Genomic DNA, 20,614 nt, shown 5'->3' on the forward strand with positions numbered 1-20,614 from the left:
GAGATTCATTTATTTCACGTTTGTTTTTTGTCACATTTGTTATGTATATGAAAACGAATAATGAATAATGCCACGGTTTAAATTATTGGCTTTGTCTCCCAAAATGGCATAGTACTTGTGAAATTGTGTGTAATTGTACATACTTCACCCCACTTTTTCAATTGTTCTGTTTTGTATTTATTTTACACCTGTGTGAATTTGCAAACCTCATTTTTTTCTTTGCTAAACTAGTAATAGTACTATCTTTGTACGTGAACCCGCTGATATCATTTCGTCACACTTCGTTACCGCGATTCTGTAGTTGTATTTTGCATTGCTGTATTGTCTTTTATGTTTTCTTTTTTTTCGTGGGAGGGGGAGAGTGTAACAATCGGAGTAATCATTGTTGAGCCCGCGGGTGATTGCCCGCGCCTAATTAAGTACGGCGTCTCTTGCCGCATTCTTGGCAAGCGATCACGTGGTGATAGCCACGTAACACCACGTGTCGGCTGCCGGTTATCCAGATTAAACGGTGGGACTCTCTTGATTGTGATTGTACTGGCCGGACGTATTTGCTGCTATACTATGTGTGTACCTGATTTTATACGAACCGAATAAATAAGTAACAAATATATGTTTTAAATTACAGATGAAATCAGCATAAATATACTGCTTTAAAAATATATTTATATCAAGTTTACGTGACAAAGAAACTAGCACCGGTTAATTTCGGTGGGTTAACTACAAGTTGTAAAATACTACCTTACCCTTTCTGGGACAACTCAAATATAATATAATAACGTTCCGACTTTAACGAGTATCTCGAGTAGCCTCTCTCATCTGTGCCAGAGTTTTATACGGACTCTGATCTGTGCCACTCTATGCCTACATCACCGTGTTTGCGCCGATAACCGTGCCTATTCATTAGAGCTCAGACAACTTGTTAGCATTTTCAAACGTGAAACAATTTATAAAGAGCTTCTGGCTAGATTGTGTTTTCAGTGCATGGGTTTGTAATTTGTAATTAATGGTGTAAAACGGCTGGCCGAATCAGGGCATTCTTAAAACACCAACGGGAACACTGGCTGATTCGTGGCGATAGCGGGAAACACTATTCTTATAAAAGCCCGGGATTTTGCTTTTTTCGTTTATTGATTGTGCTTGGCAGTTTTGCACTATTAAGTAGTAAACGGGTGCAACGAATGGCGTTCTTGTAGTAAAGTAAGATTGCTTTATTTCACTGGTATTCATATTATAGGTCATGTATCGTTTTAGGTGCAAATAAAGAATGTTATACTAATATAACATAAAGTACTCCAGAGACCAGACGTTGGGGCGTATTGCCTAATCTGTATTCATGTGTCATAACGTCACGGAGGATTCCCCATCAGTACCCCAACCCCTATAACCACAAACCCCTAACCATTAACACCTTGTCCAACCCCTAACATTTTCCACCAGACCAGCCTATTCATGTACCAGAGGATGCTTGATTATTCATTAGTGCGGGATTAGTGGTTAGCAAATAACGTGAGGGGGGGATTTTTCACTAGCACCATATACATATAGTAATTCCATTTATTTGTATATTATACATGTTTACATGCAGGGAGTATAATACACAGCAGTATGGATATAAGAGTGTCTGGTTCACAAACCGTTTACAATGACAAAGCAGCAGCCAGAGTTGTGGGGGCACGGTTGCGAAATTTACTCAAACTTCCCAAAGCCCACAAGATGTGTATATTTGAGTGGTTTTATTCTCATTTGGACACTGCTCTTCTAAAAGGAGATAATGATTTTTGCATGTGCTTGAAAGAGTCATTTCCGGGACTTAAAACAAGAAATTTAACAAGAGCTCATTGGTGCAAAATAAGAAGATTGATGGGGAAACCAAGAAGATGTTCGGCGGCTTTCTTTGAAGAAGAGCGAGCTGCATTAAACAACAAAAGAGATAGAATACGGCAACTGCAGCAAAGTAAAATTGGAAGGGAAAACACGGACGCATGGTGTGATTTGCCCCGTGAGGTTCCAATGCCACTGGTGGTCGGTACCAATGTTACCGGGCACCTCCATGGAAGCCACGATGGTTTGTTCACCGGCCAAATTGATGCTGTTGATATTTTAAATTCTTCCTATAGAGTCATCTTTGATCGTCAGAATATTGGAATACGAACTGTGCGGGATATTGATGTATCTAGCTCTGAACCGCAAGAAACAATCAATTTGCTCTCTTTGATGGAAAACAAACGGCATATACCAAGATCATCGTCTAAGTTCTCGATGATGCATCTTGATCCAGATAGCACTCTACAAAGCCCTTCCAGTGAACATGATCCTATTTTAGGTCGTTCTCCATTGAGAAGCAAGTTACTTGGGTCTTTAAATGAAAATGGTGGAACTATAGGAGGATTTCCTGTGCAGCTTCTAAAGAGTATTGCCCGACTTTCAAAAATCCTTACAATCAAACGAGATAAAATTCATAAGCTTGGTGAAATGAATTCTCAAGCAGAAAAAGCGAATTCTTATGGGGAAGCACTATCGCTAGAATTTCAAAGAAAGTATGCAACAATTGTTCTTGACTTGGAAAGAATTAACAAAGATTTAAATGAACTTTTGGTGAGTGTGCAAAAGTTTTGCAGTGAACTGTATCCAGAACAAAGCTCACCGAATGATCAGGTTGCTCAGATTCGCCAATTGTGCTTGACCAGAGCTGAAGAAATGGTGCGTACAAAGAATGTTGGTGATGATGTTGCTGCTGGTTCAAAACGAGCGATTAAAAACCATGCTATGACAGACCTTATCACGCATCTTACTGCCTTAATGATGCAAGTAAAATACTTTAAGGAAAACATTGGAAACTCGATTGAATACAAGTCGCTTATTGATGCTTTGAAAGAAATAAAGTTAAAGATTTCATCTGAAAATTTGGACAGTTTTCGTAACAATGTTGAAATTCATATTGTGCATGTCAAAAGTGGAATGGACCAAAGTGAGCTTGGGACACCAAGTTTTAGTTAATACATAAAACTCTTGATTGCGATGTTTTTCTTACTTTGTTAGTTATAGGAAAAAATGAATTAATATAGCTGGTGTTTCATCTCTGATTTGTCGAAAAATAAAGTTAAACATTATCAGTTTGTTGTGAAAAGTAATGTAACAAATCTGCAGTTACACTAAGACTAATGAGTCATTTTTTGATGTACCCCAATATTGGGGATCCTGCTTTATCGCTTTTGCATATTGTGTTCTCATTCACAGTTTAACATATATTACTAGCAGATGAAAGAATATATTGTACATTAGAATGGCTTATATTTTTTATTTGTGGTTTGAGTCTAACCTGTTCTACTGTGAACCTGCTCTTAATAATTGAAACCCAATTACAATTACCAATGTATAATAGACAAATTTGAAAATCCTAAATTTAAATACAGGTGTAATCGTTTTTGAGTTTATTATTTACATTATGTCTGTTGGTGCTTCACATGGAAGACTTTTAATCAAAGGTGGTCGGGTGGTGAATGCTGATTGTTCTGTGGATGCTGATGTCTTTGTAGAGAATGGAATTGTATTAAAGGTATTTTTTCAATATAAGTTTGTTTAGGGTAGAATACTATGAATCAGAATGTAACTACTTTATCTTTATGTAGCGGAAACATGACAGTCGTTAAAACATGGGTGTTTTTTTTATACACCTCATGCCTGCTGACAAGTTACGTAACTTTGTGGGTGCTTGTATTTTTCTGTCTGACTGACCGCTGCCGTGCCACTGTGTACAGCATTCTGTTTTTAAATTGTAACCAGAATATACCGGTTTAATTCTTATACCACTGTGGGCACATAGTGTCTTTAAGTATGGCACTTGACAGGGCCACTCAATAATTATTGACAACTAACAATAACCTTGTCCAATTTGCCCACCATGGAGTCAAATAAATTTTACCAACAGTCAACATATACCATTGTCCATAGATGTAAGTAACGTCATGGTATCGGTTTGGTTTCATATGTAATACAGCTTTTAATGTTATGTTAGGGGGGATCTATACAAACAACCAGGGTCAATTATATTGCTTTTGCTCAATAAGAATTTCCTCAGTTTTACAAATCTAAGTGTAACTCTAATAATAATTGGTATTGTTACCCTAAATTAAAAAAAATTTAAAACTCTAATTAAGAAGATTATAATGATTAATGATATGCTGGATGAAAGTAGAATGAGTGTGTATAATGATATTACGACTTACATGAACATGGTATATATTTGATTTAATAAACCTAGGTAATAAATTACTGTGATTAGGTTGGAAAGAACCTTGAAGTTCCTGGTGGGACTCGTGTTGTAGATGCTGTGGGAAAGTTGGTGATGCCCGGTGGTATAGATACTCATACTCATATGCAACTACCATTTATGGGAACATTTGTAAGTTTGTCCCTTATTATCATATAGTACAATGGGGGAAGATAGGATACTTAAGCACAGTCATATTGCCAAATATTTCCGCAATCAATAAAGATGCGGTTTTTGGGTAATACCACGAATTAGTACTATTATTCCTTTATTAATTGACAACAATTAAATAAAATATATTAAAACACACCAGAAGTTATTTAGCGATGCGCACAACAGGTAAAAATTTTCAAATTCGAAAACACACAGGATAAGATGGGACAGTTTGAAATCATTGTTAATTTTGATTAATAAGTGTATTTATAAATAGGAATATACCCAAATAACAGGAAATAATACTGTACGCTTTGAAAATTAAGCCTAAACATTCTTTTTCTTGCCCTACGCCCCTACTACTATAGTTTTTACATGTTACCTATACATTATATTATTGAATAACAATTGGTATTGTTTGATCGACAATGGGTAATGTTTCAACATCAATTGATAAATATTGTATCCTACAAATGACAAATGTATATGAACTTATAATACAAGAAAATTGATTATAACTATCGATAAAGTTTTTATTTTTACTACAAATTGGGTATTACTTCTCTGTTTTTGGCACAAGCCACTTCTCATAAATTATCACCAAGTGCAAATGACCAAATTTCGAATATATTTTCTAAATATTATCTTTTTATCATATTAGTATCTTATAGTTGGATAACCCCGGAGGTCTAAATTACTAAATTATAAGCAAATCTTTCAAAGTTTGGCAATGAAAACATACAAAACTACAATGTGGGGGAAGATGGGACTCTAAATTGAAATATATTTACATTTGCAGTATTCTGCAACTTGTAGTTAACCTACCGAATTTAACAAGCTGTGCTAGTTTTTTTGCCATGTAAACTTCATATATATAACTTTAAACCGTCATTTTTTTGTTGTTTTTATCTCAAATTAAAGTCATATTGACCCCTGTCGAGTGTCGATTTTCTTCATGCTTATATCTCAGTGTTTTTTTACGAAACTAAAACTAGTTTTATGAGACAAAATCAAACTGTACGAAATATTCAAGGTTGTTTTTATAAAGCTATGAAACTAGTTTAATCGTTCGCACACGCAAACTAAAAAAGTTCATCGGCTTTACTATGATTTAGCGAGCATTAAAAAATAGCACCTTACTATTTCGCATTTTTTCACCTGTTTAAAGTATACTGTTTCTATTTTACATACTTTTTTAAATATTTAAAAACAGTAATCAGCTTTGACAGGCGTTTTATAAGGTCGTGATAACACTGTCGAATAATTCTGTAACCTTATTTTCTGATTATCATTAAATAAGGGTCCGTAAAAAGAAAATTTAAAAAAAGTCATGTCTGACAAAGTGTCCCATCTTCCCCCACCCTACTATATCAGATTTAATGCGAAAAATATTGAATGGTTGAAACTTTAAAGGTTATTATAAACCAATGAATGTCACTTAGTTCGCTTGGTGGAGCAACGGTAGTCAATACCTTGTGCCCGCTAACCATTTGGCATTTACCACATAAAAAACAAAAAATATTTTTTTTATCCATTCAGCATTTGTGATGGAGAACTTACTGTAATGCAGGGTTCCCAAACCGCGGCCCGCGGGCCATCTGCGGCCCGCAGGAGCAAAATAAATGGCCCTCAGAGGACCTCAAAATTACCGATTGCATACGTTCACAAATAAACATATTACTTTAAAAAATCGTCTAAAAATGTTTTATTGATTTCTGTAATAATTTACATTGTCTTTGTTACGTCACAAAAATAGGCTGTCACAGCATCAGCCAACCTTATACGCTTGTTACTCTGGTATATGGGTTATATCGCGACATGATTCAACAAAAAACTGTGAAATATTGTCTTTTACTCCGCAAGTAGGTAGTTTAATCTGTTCTAGAAGCCATGTTTATTACCAGCATATGTGTCGAACTTCCTGACCTAACTAACAGTATTCGTTATAACCAAAGTTTGACCAATACACGTCGCGTCACCAATATAGCAGGGAAAACCTTGCCTGACGCATAATCATGATTTCACATGTTGGCCCGCGATAAAATAAGTTTGGGAACCCCTGCTGTAATGAAAAGTCTGAAAGTGATCTTTTTTTTTAACAAATACTTTTTTAAAACAAACTTGCTAGAAGATCTCTTTTAAACTAATAATATGCCTGGCAGCAACAACTGGTTTAAAAATAAGGTACTGTAATCTTTATTAACCATTTACAAAGATTTGTTTAATACGATTATTAGGCAGTAGATGATTTCTATATTGGTACAAAAGCTGCAATTGCCGGTGGTACGACGATGATCTTGGATTTCGTGCTTGATCAGAAAGGCGTGTCACTGCTTGAAGCTTATGATAAGTGGAGGGGTTGGGCAGATGCTAAGGTTTGCTGCGACTATTCTCTACATATGGCTGTCACATGGTGGAGCCCACAGGTAATTTATTGCTGAGATTTAATTACATTTATCCCGGCAGTTTGTTATTATTTATAATTCTAATGCAGATATAAAAGTTTAATTCCATTCTTGTATTTGTATGATATTATAAGCAGTGCACGCATTCAACATCAACAGATCACTTTTATGATTATGAAAGTATTTTCCACATGTAAATGTATCATTGGTAATTTATTTTTTAGGTAAAATTAGAAATGGCTGAAATCGCTAAGAACAGAGGAATCAATTCATTTAAAATGTTCATGGCATACAAGGATGTTTTTATGCTCGATGATACCGATCTTTACGAAGTTTATAAGAACTGTCGAGAAATTGGAGCGCTTGCAATGATGCATGCTGAGAATGGTCATGTTATTGATAATGTGAGATGTCTGTTTTAGTGTAGATTATTTATTAAAAGTTACACAGTGCACTTACTGTCACAGGCACCAAGCTTGGAGTTGCTTTTAAAATTTTAAAAGTTTGTCGCCTATGGTTCTTAAAGTTATGTTGTGATACTTAAACAAACTTTTATGATTTATCTTTTGGTTATCTTATTCTTCCAGGAGCAAAAGAGGATGTTGGAGCTTGGAATCACTGGACCTGAAGGACATGCGATGTGTCGTCCTGAAGAGGTGGAAGCTGAAGCGACGGGAAGGGCGATAATGATCGCTAATCAGGTTGGTTCACAACTCCAGTTATGGGGGTGTCTGAATTTTGAAACAGGAGTGATATCATGTTTTAACTTTTAACACTTCTATTCTAAGCCTAAAGTAAATTTTTACCTGGCTGTGTTCATCAATGAGGCTCATTATGATTGATAACAATGAATTTAACTGTATTGTTACAACAATCTCTCGTTCCAGATTTTGTTAAAACTTTAAAAAACTCCAAAAATTTAAATTATGGTGGGGCGGGATAATAAAAGAATATTATAAAGGTGACAATTTTCACGATTTAGGTCTGCAATCCAACACCATCTATACAATGTTACTCAACCTTATTTTTTATCAATCATTTTATACAAAAGTTGCCTATTCATTAGAGTTTAGCTCTCTTGTTACTTTATTTGTGTACTTTTATTAAAGAATTATTTGCGGTGAGTGACTTGAGTTATCTCTTAAAACACATGCAAACATGAGTAGTGTGAATGTCCTATGTCAATATTTCATGCAATCAAAACAACTCTGATTAAAACTACAACTGTGGGTAAGCACTGTTGTTATAACATTGCTGTTCTATAGTAATAAAGAATTGGATCTCTCAATGAATTAATCGAATTTATGGTATTCAAAATTATTTATCAGTTGAATTGTCCGATGTACATTGTTCATGTTATGAGCAAATCATCGGCAAATGTGATCGTTGAAGCACGAAAACGTGGGAACGTAGTGTTTGGTGAACCAATTGCGGCAAGTCTTGGAACAGATGGGACAAATTATTGGCACAAATGTTGGCGTCATGCTGCTGCTCATGTGATGGGTCCACCATTAAGGCCCGATATAACAACACCAGCATATCTGATGGATCTTCTTGCTAAGTTGGTGTCTATCTGTTTTTTTTTAATTTACCACATGCACACTTGGTTATTCTTTTTTGAATTTTTATTTTAAAATGAATTATTTTCCTCTTTAGTGGTGATATGGAATGCACAGGAACTGATAATTGTACATTTAATGCATCACAAAAAGCTCTTGGTAAAGATAACTTTGCTAAAATACCAAATGGTGTGAATGGTGTTGAGGATAGAATGTCAGTTATTTGGGAGGTAAGGAACATGAAAAGCATCATTTTGTTACAAAAGTCAACACATTTTTCATGGTTCAGAAAATGTTTTCTTAATGGTCAACTGAATATATTAGTGAAATGTTAATAACAAAACAAACTTGTCAGAATAACTTTACTAAATTACTTAACAATAGTTTTAAATATGGGTTTTATATGTTATTTAGCTGAATGCATTAAAGTGATGTAGTTGAATAAACCAAATTGAGTATATTGAACATATTTAGTTTTACGGATACTAAATTTAAAAAAAATACCTTTAAAGAAAGGAGTGGCTTCCGGTAAGATGGATGAAAATCGTTTCGTTGCTGTAACGAGCACAAATGCTGCCAAAGTTTTCAACCTGTATCCTCGGAAAGGAGTCATAGCACCCGGTTCCGATGCTGATATCATAATATGGGATGCAGAAGCTACAAGGTTTGAATACACCTTGTGTTTAAAATGTTGTTTGAATTTTGGTGCCAAACCAGGAGTATTAACAACTCTCTGTCTCATTTTAACTTTCCCAAAATGGAAGATCCGTTTTTTTTTTTGTTGAATGTTGAGTTCCAATGAAAACAGCATTTTGTGTTTGTACAGAACTATCTCTGCGAAAACTCACCACCAAGCAGTTGATTTCAACATCTTTGAAGGCATGGTTTGCCATGGTGTCAATGTGTGCACAATAAGTCGAGGAAAGGTTGTTTATGAAGATGGAAAATTCACAGTGTCTGCTGGAGATGGAAAGTTTATTCCACGGTAAATTTTTCATTGTTTAAATCCGATTGTTGAAGATAGTGTCCCACTTAAATAATCACCCACAAAGTAATATACATGGTAACTCCTAGGCTGGCACGAGGTGTATAAAAAAGAACACCCATATTAAAAAAGAATACCCATAATATGGAATAAAGTTAATTACATTTATTCATTCAAGTGAAAAGCACCAGTAAAGTTATGGGGTGAAATATAAATAACACTCCTACTTCCAACTGGGACAAGTTTTACTGGATAAAAAAGAATGTTAGATTTACCTCAGTTAGGACTATGTTCACCAAATACAAATTTTAACTTTTGTTCCAAAAGAAAGCATGGCAGTAAAGTGATGAATATGTTTATACATTTGTTGTAGTTCTCCATTCTGCAAATATGTTTACAATCGGATAAACAAGAGAATGGAAGATTATAATCCATCCAAGGTGGAAAGGGAGCCATATGATGGCAAGTATCACATGTGTTTTGGTATTATGTAACTTGAAAGTATATCATGATAGGTGATAGCATTGTTGTGTTTAAATCATTCTTGTGGTTGTGACATTGTTTATTACTCAATACTCACACTTCATTTTCCTAATGTACAAAATATTTAATTCTTAAAACTGAATAGTAGTAAATTTAAAGTTAAACATTCTTTAAATTTAGGACCAGTTTATCAAATTAATAAGAATGGTTCCGAATCTCAGTCGCCTTCAGTGCGTAATATGCACCACACAACTTCCATCAATACAGCAGGTAATATTTACCCCTATCTGTAGTATCTATATAACATAAGAGCCTAGCTAAAAAGTCTCACAAACAGTACACTTGTGGTAACCGGGCGGTGTATGAAACAGAACACTTGTGGTATAACTGTCGTTGCCCCACCTTGCGAGAATAAAGAAGTTATTTTTTGGAGTAATTCGTAACTAGGCACAAGGTGTATGATACAGAACACTTGTGTTGTCCAGTCTACATTGCTTGTTATCTATAATTTCATCCACTATTTATAGTAGGTTAGTGTAAGATGAGCCATATTTTCATTCTATATTCTACTCCCCATTTGGTAGTGAACAATATTTAAAAAATTATATTACCGTATCCGCAGAACTCTTAAAGACTGTTAATTGTTGAAAACCCTAAGAAATGTGGGATATTAGCATAACACTCCTATTTGTCCTACCCCCAATGTTACATAAAATAAAAAGGCTTGTGAATTACTTAACCACATTTCTACAGGTCAACATGTCAATACTTCCCCCATATCCCCAACAACATCAACCAAGGTGTTGGCTCCACCTGGAGGCCGGTCACAAATTATATTCTAAAAGGAATTGGCAATTATGGTTGTGTAGTATAGACATAGTTAGGTGCCTTAAATATCTATTAGTGTAATCATGTAGTAGGGCCATACAGTTAAAACCCAATCATTCATCAATAAGGTTTTTTTCAACATGAATCAAAATGTGTGCAATGTTTATTGTATTTTGTGCAATGTAATTTTTATTGCATCATCATTATGTTATATTGTATATGTTTAATCACATCGTATTCAAGGGATTGGTAATAAAAACTGTTCATATTACGTTGACCAATGTTAGGATAATTTTAATATGTTTCATTAACCTTTTAAGCCTAAAGGGGCACACCACGGCCCACTAGAGGCCGTATCTCTAGTAGGCTGTGGGCACACCAATGAAGTGCAAAATTTGTATTTACATGTTTAAATGCGATCTAAGGTACCACTAAAGTTTTTTAATAACAACAGATTCTAAAAAATTACCCTGAACACCGGATCCTCGTCTGAATTGTCAGTCATACATTGTAAAAATTTACTTCCACCTAACAAATGTTAATTATCCATAATGTCACATAACGGCGCTTATTTCCGTCGATGATAAATCAAGAGTGATTCAGTCTATTCTATAGCTTTGTGATAAATACGTGGCGCCTTTTATAACTGCATGGATGAATAAGATTCGTGATAAATGATACACGATACCAATACTTATTATGATAATGAACATACGGTGACTAAAGTCCTCTCCCTGGGAAAGTACTATCACAACACAATGTCAGTATGTTGTTCCTCAACTCCCCAATCAAGTACTATATACATTAGTTTGAATATACGGTTTCTATTTTAGTTGATAAAAAAACCGCGTTTTTACGCCACCTCGTTCTCAACGATTTTTTCGCTTTCAGATCCATTACAAGCTAATTTCGTTCAAGTAACAGTATGTTAATTAATACTAGTGAAGCATCCTCAGTCAGATTAGGGCATACGTAGCGTTTAGCGGAAATATTTTTCGCTCGCACCGTTTTTCCTTATGTTTTGCTGCTATTTTCCTTCTCTTCGTTGTATTAATTAATTTGTTCTTTGTTATTGTATCCGAAAAGATAAATTAATATATATCTGTGAATTAAACACAATTCTTTACGTTTAGATTGTTCATTGTCGGTTTCTTTTTTGTGTGATGAGTTAGGTGTTATTTGATAATGGAGGAGAATTCGATTTGTATTCCTGGTGAAAGACTTGGTAGCTCAGAACAATATCAACCTGGAAAAGGAACTTATGTACGACATGGATTTGTATTTGCTTCCATTGCTGGAAGTATTAAAAAAGAATCTGATAAGTCTGGTAATCTACCATTAATCCATGTGCAATCAATTCATACCAAGCAACATATACCTCAGATTGGAGGAATAGTGATTTGTAAGATGACACAACTCACTTCAGCGTTTGCCAAATGCAAAATCATTTCAGTTCAAGGAAGTAATCATACTGCTGCCTTTCGTGGAATTATTCGAAAAGAAGATGTGCGTGCAACAAACAGAGACAAAGTTGAAATTTATAAATCATTTCGTCCTGGAGATATTGTGGTAGCAAGAGTTTTATCACTTGGTGATGCTTTGTGTTATCTTTTAAGCACTGCTGAAAATGAACTTGGGGTGGTAGTTGCATTGAGTGAGAACGGAACAGCAATGATTCCACTTGCACACGATCAAATGCAGTGCCCGATAACACTGCTTAAGCAATTTCGTAAAGTTGCGAGACCACAATCTAAACACATATCTTTTCCAGAAAATTCTAAAAGTGCATTGACTAATGAGTCTACTGTTTCTTGATAACCAATATTTTTGAATGTCCGTTGTATTTGTTAAAAAATAGCCTATGCTGGGTGTCAGTAGGCTACGTATAAAGTTTGTGTATAAATAACATGCAACAATTTTTCAAGGTTTTTAGATTTTTACTGTAAAATGGCGAGAGATACAAAAATTTATGTCGGAAATCTGTCATCTTCGACCACTAGAGGAGATCTTGAGTATGAGTTTGAATATTATGGCAGGCTTATAAATGTGTGGGTTGCGAAAAGTCCACCCGGGTTTGCTTACGTTGAATTTGAGGATCCAAGAGATGCTGATGATGCAATAAAAGGATTAGATGGAAAGTATGTTCAAATGTGCTTTAACTAGCAAAGAACTATTTTGTTAATTATACTTTCTTAGCTTTTATAAAACCTTTATAACAAAAATTTAATGACTTGCTTATTTTAAAAGAGAATTACACGGTCGGCGAATTCGGGTCGAGCGATCTCATGGAATGCCAAGGAACCGAGGATCTGACAGGGATCGTCCATCGTTTGGAGGTGGACGCGGGGGAGATGGGGGAGGAGGATCACGAAGAGCATTTCATCCGTCGGATCGCTGTTACAACTGTGGGGAGACTGGTCATTATGCTTATGACTGTGATCTCTATAATAGAAGACGTGGTGGCGGGGGAGGTCGCAGGTTTGTCTTTGGTTTGTTTCATAAGTATAAGGAGTAGATGCAGTGTTAGACTCGCTAAGGGTAATAAACAGTCTGTAAATTTTAATAAGAATGTGGTTTATCATTAATCAATGTTGTATATTTAATGCTATTTTGCTTAAACTCTTTATTTGCGCTGGTGAATTAGTTTGGCTTTTTTGGCATTGTCACTTTTCTTCTCTTTTAGAAAAATATTTTTGTTTTGGTAACCCTTTTGTTTAGATTGTTGTTTGTGTCACTTAACATGATCTTTGATTTTATTTCTGAATGACTGTTTCTGATAAATGCCTGATTGGAATAGTTAAGTATGGCAAGTCAAACTGATAATTGAGATCACCCTGTGTCATTCAGGGTGTAGAATTTGAGATTGAAATGAGAACTTCAAAGAGATAAGATTGGAGAACGAGATTCTCTCCGATGAACTGAGAGCTTCAGATCACCATTCTACTTAATTACCTATAGATAATTTTCAAAATTAACAGCAAACAAATGCTGATAACACGAATAGCCCTTTCCCGTCTAGTAAAATACCTCAATGTCAACATGCCCACTGGTTATCCATAATGTAATAAACCTCAATTAGCAGGGTCCGATACTTACACATGTTACAGATTTCACCATATAACGAATACTATTTGCAGCGATCGTCGACGCCGGTCTTATTCAAGGTCCCGGTCGCACTCACCACGCCGTAGAGGAAGACGGTCACGTAGTTATTCTCGGTCACGAAGCAGGTCACGCAGACGTAGTTATTCTAGGTCAAGGTAAGTTTCTTTTTAAGAATTATATCGAGTGTGATGTTTGGTTTAATGTATAGCTGACGAATTTGGACATAAGCCACAACTGGGTCAGTCTCAGAGCTATTGCTGTTAAGCGTCTTGCACATAACACGTACACCTCCACCTTAGGGGGAACAGGCTCTACCCCTAATGGTAACTGCATCAAGCCTCAATTCTGTAACCTGGTTAAGACTTTTGAGGCAGACCCCACCGAGTCTTATTTGGGATGAACTGAAACTTTATTTTGTCAACTTCATTTGCCTTGCCTATGTAGCAATTTACGTTCTTTTTTACCTACAAATACAATATATATTTATATATGTGCATTAATGCATATGATGTTGCTGCAAGGCATATTAACTACTATCCCTGATAATGTCTAAGCACATGACGGAAGAAACATAGATTTCTTAAAATTGCAAACAAACAAAAACTGTCTAGACTTACATAGTGTAACTTGTTTTTAAAATAAATTTCAAAAATGATTTGTGTTTGAGTAGATCCAAGAGTTATTCCCGCTCACGATCTCTATCTGCCGATCGAAGATCAAGAAGTAAAACTCCAAAGAAGAGTCGGAAGGATAGTGTTGGAGATGACGAGATTAGAAATGGTGAAAAAAGTGTCTCTAGGTCCAGATCACGCTCATGAGTATAATTAACTGGAATGAAAAGTTCAGTCTACGGTAGCAAACTACTTCATAACACCCCTGTTTTGTAGATATGTTCTGTGTGGTTTTGTACTTTTGTACAGTAATTCGCTCTGGAACCTTGTTTATAAAAACTGTAATGTTCATTGAATCGTTAATTAATAAACCAGTTTACTGTATTTGTTTTGAACTCTGTTGATATGGGGCACGAAATTGCAATCACCTGTTGGCATGATGTTATCTTTAGGGATTTGGCACTTTTCGGAGTTCAAAATAGTATGTTTAGCTATAAATAATGTATTTGGTAAGTCAACGTAAAGGTCCTGTTTTTTTACTGCATTTTAAAGTTGATGGCTAGGTTATAGCAGCTGCTGGCTAAGGTTCCGAGGACTGTACAATGGAACTATTTGGCGTTAAGTGGATAGTTTGTGTTATTTGTTCAGGTCTATTTGCTTTTACAAGCGTTTACTATATGGTGGTCAGCTTAGTATTAGAAAGAAGAAACAAACCTGGTCGTTCTGCTCCCGCAGTGGGCAGTAGATTCATGGGCATTGTGCTTCTCGTATGCAAGTTCTGTGCTGGTTTCTTTACATTTACGGCATCTACTTTTAGCCACGTCGTGTTATGGCTCATGTTTTACTCCGGCTTGTCCAGTGATGCTTTATGTTCCATATACAGCTATGTTACAGTATGGAGTCATGCACTTTCTTCTACTTGCTTACTAACTGCGATGTGGTTACGCGTTCAGTTGTTCTACAAGCAACCGCTTATGGCAACTTTCATCAACCATCGGTTTCAAATTGTCATCAAACTAGTTCTGGTTGTAGTTGTATGGAACGGTGTTTACCATGGTTTCTTTTTCACTGGCGGTTCAAAGCACGCCGCGGTAAACAAAACAAATTGTATTTCTAAACAAAGTTCCGAAGAAAAGCAGATGGTGGCTTTTATAGTTTGCACAATTTTAACTTCAATATCAACTGTAAGCACCCCGGCACTTCTTCTGTACCCTTTGTGGAAAACCCAGGCATCTATGAGTAATGGTACCTTGGCGACGCTACGAGATACAAACAAGCGGTTACTAGCCACAACTTCTGCCTTCGTTATTGTACAAATATCCACGGTCATCATTATTTTGCTCAGCAACATAGGTGGAAATATACAGAATAACATAGTTTATGACTTTTCACTATTTGTAGGCGAACTATCGTGCATATTATCCTACCATGACTGGAAACAGGGTTTAATTTGCTGTCAACAAATCAACTATCGTAGCCACGAGTGTTCTGCACGTTCAAACCATTTTAATTTTTCTCAAAATAGTTTGCCCATTTCGTCACAATAGTTATCCTGTTCGTGCGTCATATGATACATTGGGATTAGCGAATCTCATTTTTTTGGTTTCGTAAAATAAATGAATTACTGTAAGTTATTTAATCTCCTATATGGCGGGGCAACGACAGTCGTTATAACACCACTGTTTTGCTTCATACACCGTGTTCCCGCTTATGGGTTTAAGTACGTATAATTTATAAGCACGACCAAATGTGACAAGTGTTTATGTCGTAAAATTAAGGTTTTAAAAGAAATGTTAAAAACCCGATAACATTATCATTCTTTCTTACATAGATATCCTACTGACTTGCACTCTTTTTCGAATAATACACATACATAGTAGGGTGGGGGAGATGGGACATCTTTTATTAAGAAAATTCAACGAATTTTAAAACCTCATTCCCACGACTCCTATAGACCGTTGTTTAAAACATGATCAAGATATTTAGATATCATATGCAAACGGTGTCCCATCTTACCCCGCAGTGCTTTTGCTTTATCAATTTACATGTTTAAGCCACATAGTAATAATACAATCATGTTGAAGTGTTTTGGTTTGTCATTTGTTTCAGAGTAATTGGGCAATCTTTGTCACCAGGGTTGAGACTCGAACCTTCTTCCAAATCCTAATCAAAAGTTTAGTTGATTTTAAATTTGCAAGCAGATATCCTTGCGACTTTATAAAAGCATCGCTAGTCGATCAAACCACGAACGGAAAACATATATTACTGTAACAACTTTTTGTCTATCATGAAATGTGTACTTGTAAAGGAATATTTTAAAATGCCCCGTCTTACCTCGAGTCCCGTCTTACCCCATTGTACCAAACTAACCACCAAACTAAGTTACCTGTAGAGATTGGTTCCACAGGGTGTTTGCTTCTTCTATTTTATTGCGACGAGAAAATAAGATGGAAAGGTCACGTTTGTGTTTTCCAAGTTGACATTTTATTTTTCCTTTCCTTACGTTTATTTCACTCACAGAATTATTGGTAACTGATTCCAAACCTTCCAAGCATCGGAGTAATAACTTTATAGCCTGCGGCGTAAATGGTCTTGTTATTTAAAAAATTATTCAAAGTTGTCTACACTTTCATATCTTAACTCTATAATCGGGTTCACTGTATTGCGGTATGGTAGAGCGGGAGAAAATGGGACATCATACAGTCAGTAATATTTAAATATCTTGATCGTGTTGTAAACAATTAACAACGGTCTATTGGAGTCGTGAGTATGGTTTTATAATTCTTTGAATTTTTTGTTTACTACCAAATACGACAAGAAGATAGAATGAAAAGTGTCCCATCTTGCCCCACCCTACCATATTATAATACATAGCAGTTTTTCAATGAGATATTAATAGTTAGGTAAGTTAGTTCACCTCATCGTGTTTTCCAAGCCTTCCCAGGATTGAAGCAAAGTTTCTCCACACGCCTTCACTTTGACATTCGGAATCTCTTGCGGTCAGGTTTTTCAGCAGTTTTACTGCCGGAGCGTGTTCTCCAGTTTCGAATAAAACTGCGGCCTATTTAAAGAAGTTATTGAATTATCGTTGCCTTCCGTTTATATTGAAGTCATATTACATATTGTCCAATAAGTTCCAGGTTTTCCGGGTGCAGTTTCACAGACACTTCGTATAATCGTTTGCTCTCTTTTAATTTGTTCATTTTCCAAAATGTTGCAGCAATTTTCCACATATCAACGACATGTTCTTTGTTTTTTCCAACGGCACTGTTTAAATATTTTTCTTAAACATTTCTATTAATTAATTGATTTTCTTTAACCAATTCTGGTATGAATATCACAAGCGATATCGTATATAACTGTACTACCTTGTGCGTATTACGTTAGTAATATATTATCTAGGGTTAAGCATGGCCTACTCAATACATTGAGTAGGCCATGGGTTAAGGTATATAAGATTCACTTTGTATATAAGATTGCACTTTTTTTCATTCTTCTTATCATCCTATTTGGTTTATAAACAGCCAAAGTTTACAAAACTATATAAGGATTCTAAAATAAGGGGATGATTATTGTTAAGGCTCTTAATTGGGAAACATTATATATATGTGCTAACGGTAACCATCTTTCCCCACAGTACTTTCACTTTACTTAAAGTTCTATTACAGGGAAACTCACTAAGTAATAAGTTGTGTTGCTTGCTCCACTCGTCCTGCTTCAGCTAATGCGTTAGCAAACTTTGCCATACTTTCCAAGTTGCTTGAGTTTGATTGAAAGCTAAGTTTATACATTTTCAATGATTCTCTCCGGTCTCCTTTATGATAAATTTCACATAAAAAGCAGGTAATGCAGTGTATTATTTATATCGAGGCTCGTCGGGGCGACCATTCGGCCTACGTGTCTTTTGGCAAGACACTCGACAATCTCAGACAATTATAATGTCACTTATTGTTTTGTTCTAGAATGCCCGTTAAGACATAGAAAGAATTCAAAACATCACCCACAAAATTAAACATGTGGTAACTCGCAATTGGACACGAGGTGTATGATACATAACAGCTTAGTTATTTATAATGAATACCACTGCCCGCCACGCGAGGGTATAGTGGGTTACATTCATTCATATACACTCAATCCATCGTTACCTTTATTGGCCAGCAAACTCCCATAATCTTGTAATAAACCAGTGACCTGGGCATTGCAATTTCGTTTGGATTTCTTGAAACAAAAATGGTCAACTATATGTTTGTATATTTGTTCCGCTTTGTCGACTTTTCCTCGTGACACAAGAACGCGTGCCAAGTTTTGTGCATGTGTCATGTAATTGGTGGAAGATCGAACTCCACGCACAAGTACGTTGACTGCATCGTCATATTTTCCACGTTTTCTGTGGTAAACATTGTTTTAACGATATACTTAATTAAAATTTTGCTTAACTCTGACGAAAAATAAGGCTTAACAGAACATAACTAAATGAATATTAAACAAGACAAAAACGGCAAAACAGAATTGGATCTTAAAATATATTTTATAAACTCACACAAGCAGGTTGGCAAGATTGTTGTACGCATTTTCATGCCACGGTCGCATTTGAATTACTCTCACGTATAATTCTTCTGCCTTTCTCTGTACAGAAACCATGCATGGTCTTATCATGTGTTATTTATGAAATACATGTAGCACATATATCTTCGCGTAGCAGATAATGACAGTCGTTATAAGACGATTATTATGTTTTCTACACCTCGTGCCGACGGGTTAGTTACCACGTATGTAGGTTTGTGGGTGTTTTTTTTCTGCATGACTGATAATTTGAACAACCCATTAGTGACTAATTGGTTCGAGTACACACATACCCACAATGGTAGCACCGTCCTATATCCTCCGCTGGGATGGAAACAGGCTCACTAAACACTGTACAGTTATTGCAGAAAACATACTGTACCGCAGTAGTTGGCGTTTCCTCCAATATAGTAGCGAGGTTGTTCATTGCCGCAACGTATCCAGGATAAAGTTGAAGTACTTCTTCATACTCAGTAGCAGCATCTACCGACCGGTTGCTGTCTCTTAGATAGTTAGCCCAATTATACCGGATCTTGGGATTAGCTGGGTTTGTTTGTAGACCTGAACTAAGAAGTTGAATGTATAACGTCAACATATCCTGTTTTAATATATTATCGTACAGAAATAAAGACTTCCTAGAAATCCAATCCATGTTTCTCATCATTGTCCGTATAAAATAAAAGATGATCAGCAGCGCCATCATACGGTTTAAAGATTTCTTCCATTTTGGAAGTTTAACTCCGACTGCAACAGTTTAAAGAATGTTGTTTTAAACCATGGATTTATTTACTGCTGTATTAAACATTACCTTTAATCCATGCCAGGCATAGTAAAACGATGAAACCAGCACTGGGTAGATAAAGAACACGTTCCGCAATGACGAATCCAACAGGAAAAAGCAAATTTGACGCTGGTATAAACGGCAACACCAACATAGATGTTCCCAACACAAGAGGTCGCAAGTCTGAATCCTGAACAGTTTAATTGCATGTAATCATAGTACACTATGATGTAATTTTATGTTCTCGCGAGGTGCATAAAACAGAACACCCGTGTTATGACGGTTGTAGTTTTCTCGTCACGCGAGGGTACAAAAGATTTATTTATTTATTTAAAAGCTATATAGGGTGGGGGGAGATAGGACACCTTTTTATTCTAATTTCTCGTCCCATTTGGTAGTGTACAAAAAACATTCAAAGAAATATAAAACCGTATCCTCACGACTCTAATAGACCGTTATTATTTGTTTAAAAGATGGTCAGGATGTTTGGATAATTTGTGCTAAAGGTGTCCTATATCTTCCCCCACACCACTATAATACGTTGAAGTAAGGTGGGACACCTTCGGCATATAATATCCAAATACCCCCTTTTTTACAAAGTTAACAACGGTCCATAGAAATCGGTTTTATATTTCTTTGAATGTTCTATGTTTACTACCAAATGAGACGAGAAATTAGAATGAAAAGCTTCCCACCTTCTCCCAACCTACTTCATGCTGTATATACTTACATAATGATCCTTCGATTTCTTTAGTTTAATTGCAATGCAGAGCACAAGCATAGTGAAGAAAAAGAGTAAAATTAAAGGCCAAAATATTCTTCGATCAGTAAATGACCTCACAAGAGGTATTGTGTTATGCGACCAATC

General features: G+C 35.8%; 5 protein-coding genes across 5 annotated transcripts in view; 4 read left to right on the top strand and 1 right to left on the bottom strand.

Annotated features, from left to right (window-relative positions):
* LOC101241960 (protein lin-9 homolog) overlaps nt 1-3,415 on the top strand; it is a 10,694-nt gene extending 7,279 nt beyond the window's left edge. Inside the window, exon 2 of the mRNA XM_004225638.3 lies at nt 1,589-3,415. Coding sequence (XP_004225686.3) covers nt 1,609-3,000 — 1,392 coding nt within the window. The 5' untranslated portion in view covers nt 1,589-1,608 and the 3' untranslated portion in view covers nt 3,001-3,415. The remainder of the gene's footprint in view (nt 1-1,588) is intronic.
* On the top strand, nt 3,132-10,962 carry LOC100175913 (dihydropyrimidinase). Its single transcript, XM_002120449.5, has 12 exons — nt 3,132-3,559; nt 4,286-4,405; nt 6,664-6,852; nt 7,056-7,235; nt 7,419-7,532; nt 8,160-8,392; nt 8,488-8,620; nt 8,903-9,054; nt 9,217-9,375; nt 9,749-9,837; nt 10,039-10,128; nt 10,612-10,962. Exons 1-12 carry the CDS (start codon nt 3,449-3,451, stop codon nt 10,698-10,700), a joined length of 1,659 nt encoding a protein of 552 aa, XP_002120485.2. The 5' UTR covers nt 3,132-3,448; the 3' UTR covers nt 10,701-10,962.
* A 592-nt stretch (nt 10,963-11,554) lies between these two features.
* LOC100185360 (exosome complex component CSL4-like) lies at nt 11,555-12,611 on the top strand. Its single transcript, XM_002122006.5, has one exon. The coding sequence runs from the start codon at nt 11,872-11,874 to the stop codon at nt 12,499-12,501; it is 630 nt and encodes a 209-aa protein (XP_002122042.1). The 5' UTR covers nt 11,555-11,871; the 3' UTR covers nt 12,502-12,611.
* zf(cchc)-24 (zinc finger (CCHC)-24) lies at nt 12,178-14,786 on the top strand. The gene is made up of 4 exons (XM_002121770.4): nt 12,178-12,824; nt 12,934-13,164; nt 13,824-13,946; nt 14,462-14,786. Exons 1-4 carry the CDS (start codon nt 12,634-12,636, stop codon nt 14,607-14,609), a joined length of 693 nt encoding a protein of 230 aa, XP_002121806.1. The 5' UTR covers nt 12,178-12,633; the 3' UTR covers nt 14,610-14,786.
* Nucleotides 14,787-16,146: 1,360 nt separating this feature from the next.
* Nucleotides 16,147-20,608, bottom strand: LOC101242805 (transmembrane and TPR repeat-containing protein 1-like). Its single transcript, XM_009859236.2, has 11 exons — nt 20,477-20,608; nt 19,774-19,936; nt 19,586-19,709; nt 19,348-19,531; nt 18,943-19,028; nt 18,548-18,789; nt 18,081-18,216; nt 17,522-17,669; nt 17,320-17,463; nt 16,789-16,977; nt 16,147-16,565 (listed from the first exon to the last, which is right to left on the bottom strand). The coding sequence occupies exons 1-11, from the start codon at nt 20,525-20,527 to the stop codon at nt 16,476-16,478; spliced, it is 1,557 nt and encodes a 518-aa protein (XP_009857538.1). The 5' UTR covers nt 20,528-20,608; the 3' UTR covers nt 16,147-16,475.
* Nucleotides 20,609-20,614: the final 6 nt, after the last annotated feature.

This window comes from Ciona intestinalis, chromosome 2 (assembly GCF_000224145.3).
Source record: "Ciona intestinalis chromosome 2, KH, whole genome shotgun sequence".
Taxonomy (NCBI): domain Eukaryota; kingdom Metazoa; phylum Chordata; class Ascidiacea; order Phlebobranchia; family Cionidae; genus Ciona; species Ciona intestinalis.

What these genes read in the sequence shown, in the direction of transcription:
- LOC100175913 (XM_002120449.5), top strand. Translation starts at nt 3,449, where the DNA reads ATGTCTGTTGGTGCTTCACATGGAAGACTTTTAATCAAAGGTGGTCGG. An exon ending in ATGGTCATGTTATTGATAAT is followed by an intron (nt 7,236 to 7,418) that starts GTGAGATGTCTG and finishes TTATTCTTCCAG; the next exon opens with GAGCAAAAGAGGATGTTGGA. An exon ending in GGAAAGGGAGCCATATGATG is followed by an intron (nt 9,838 to 10,038) that starts GCAAGTATCACA and finishes CTTTAAATTTAG; the next exon opens with GACCAGTTTATCAAATTAAT.
- LOC100185360 (XM_002122006.5), top strand. Translation starts at nt 11,872, where the DNA reads ATGGAGGAGAATTCGATTTGTATTCCTGGTGAAAGACTTGGTAGCTCA.
- LOC101242805 (XM_009859236.2), bottom strand. Translation starts at nt 20,527, where the DNA reads ATGCTTGTGCTCTGCATTGCAATTAAACTAAAGAAATCGAAGGATCAT. An exon ending in AGGAAACGCCAACTACTGCG is followed by an intron (nt 19,029 to 19,347) that starts GTACAGTATGTT and finishes GTTTCTGTACAG; the next exon opens with AGAAAGGCAGAAGAATTATA. An exon ending in GAGTTTGCTGGCCAATAAAG is followed by an intron (nt 18,217 to 18,547) that starts GTAACGATGGAT and finishes TTTATCATAAAG; the next exon opens with GAGACCGGAGAGAATCATTG.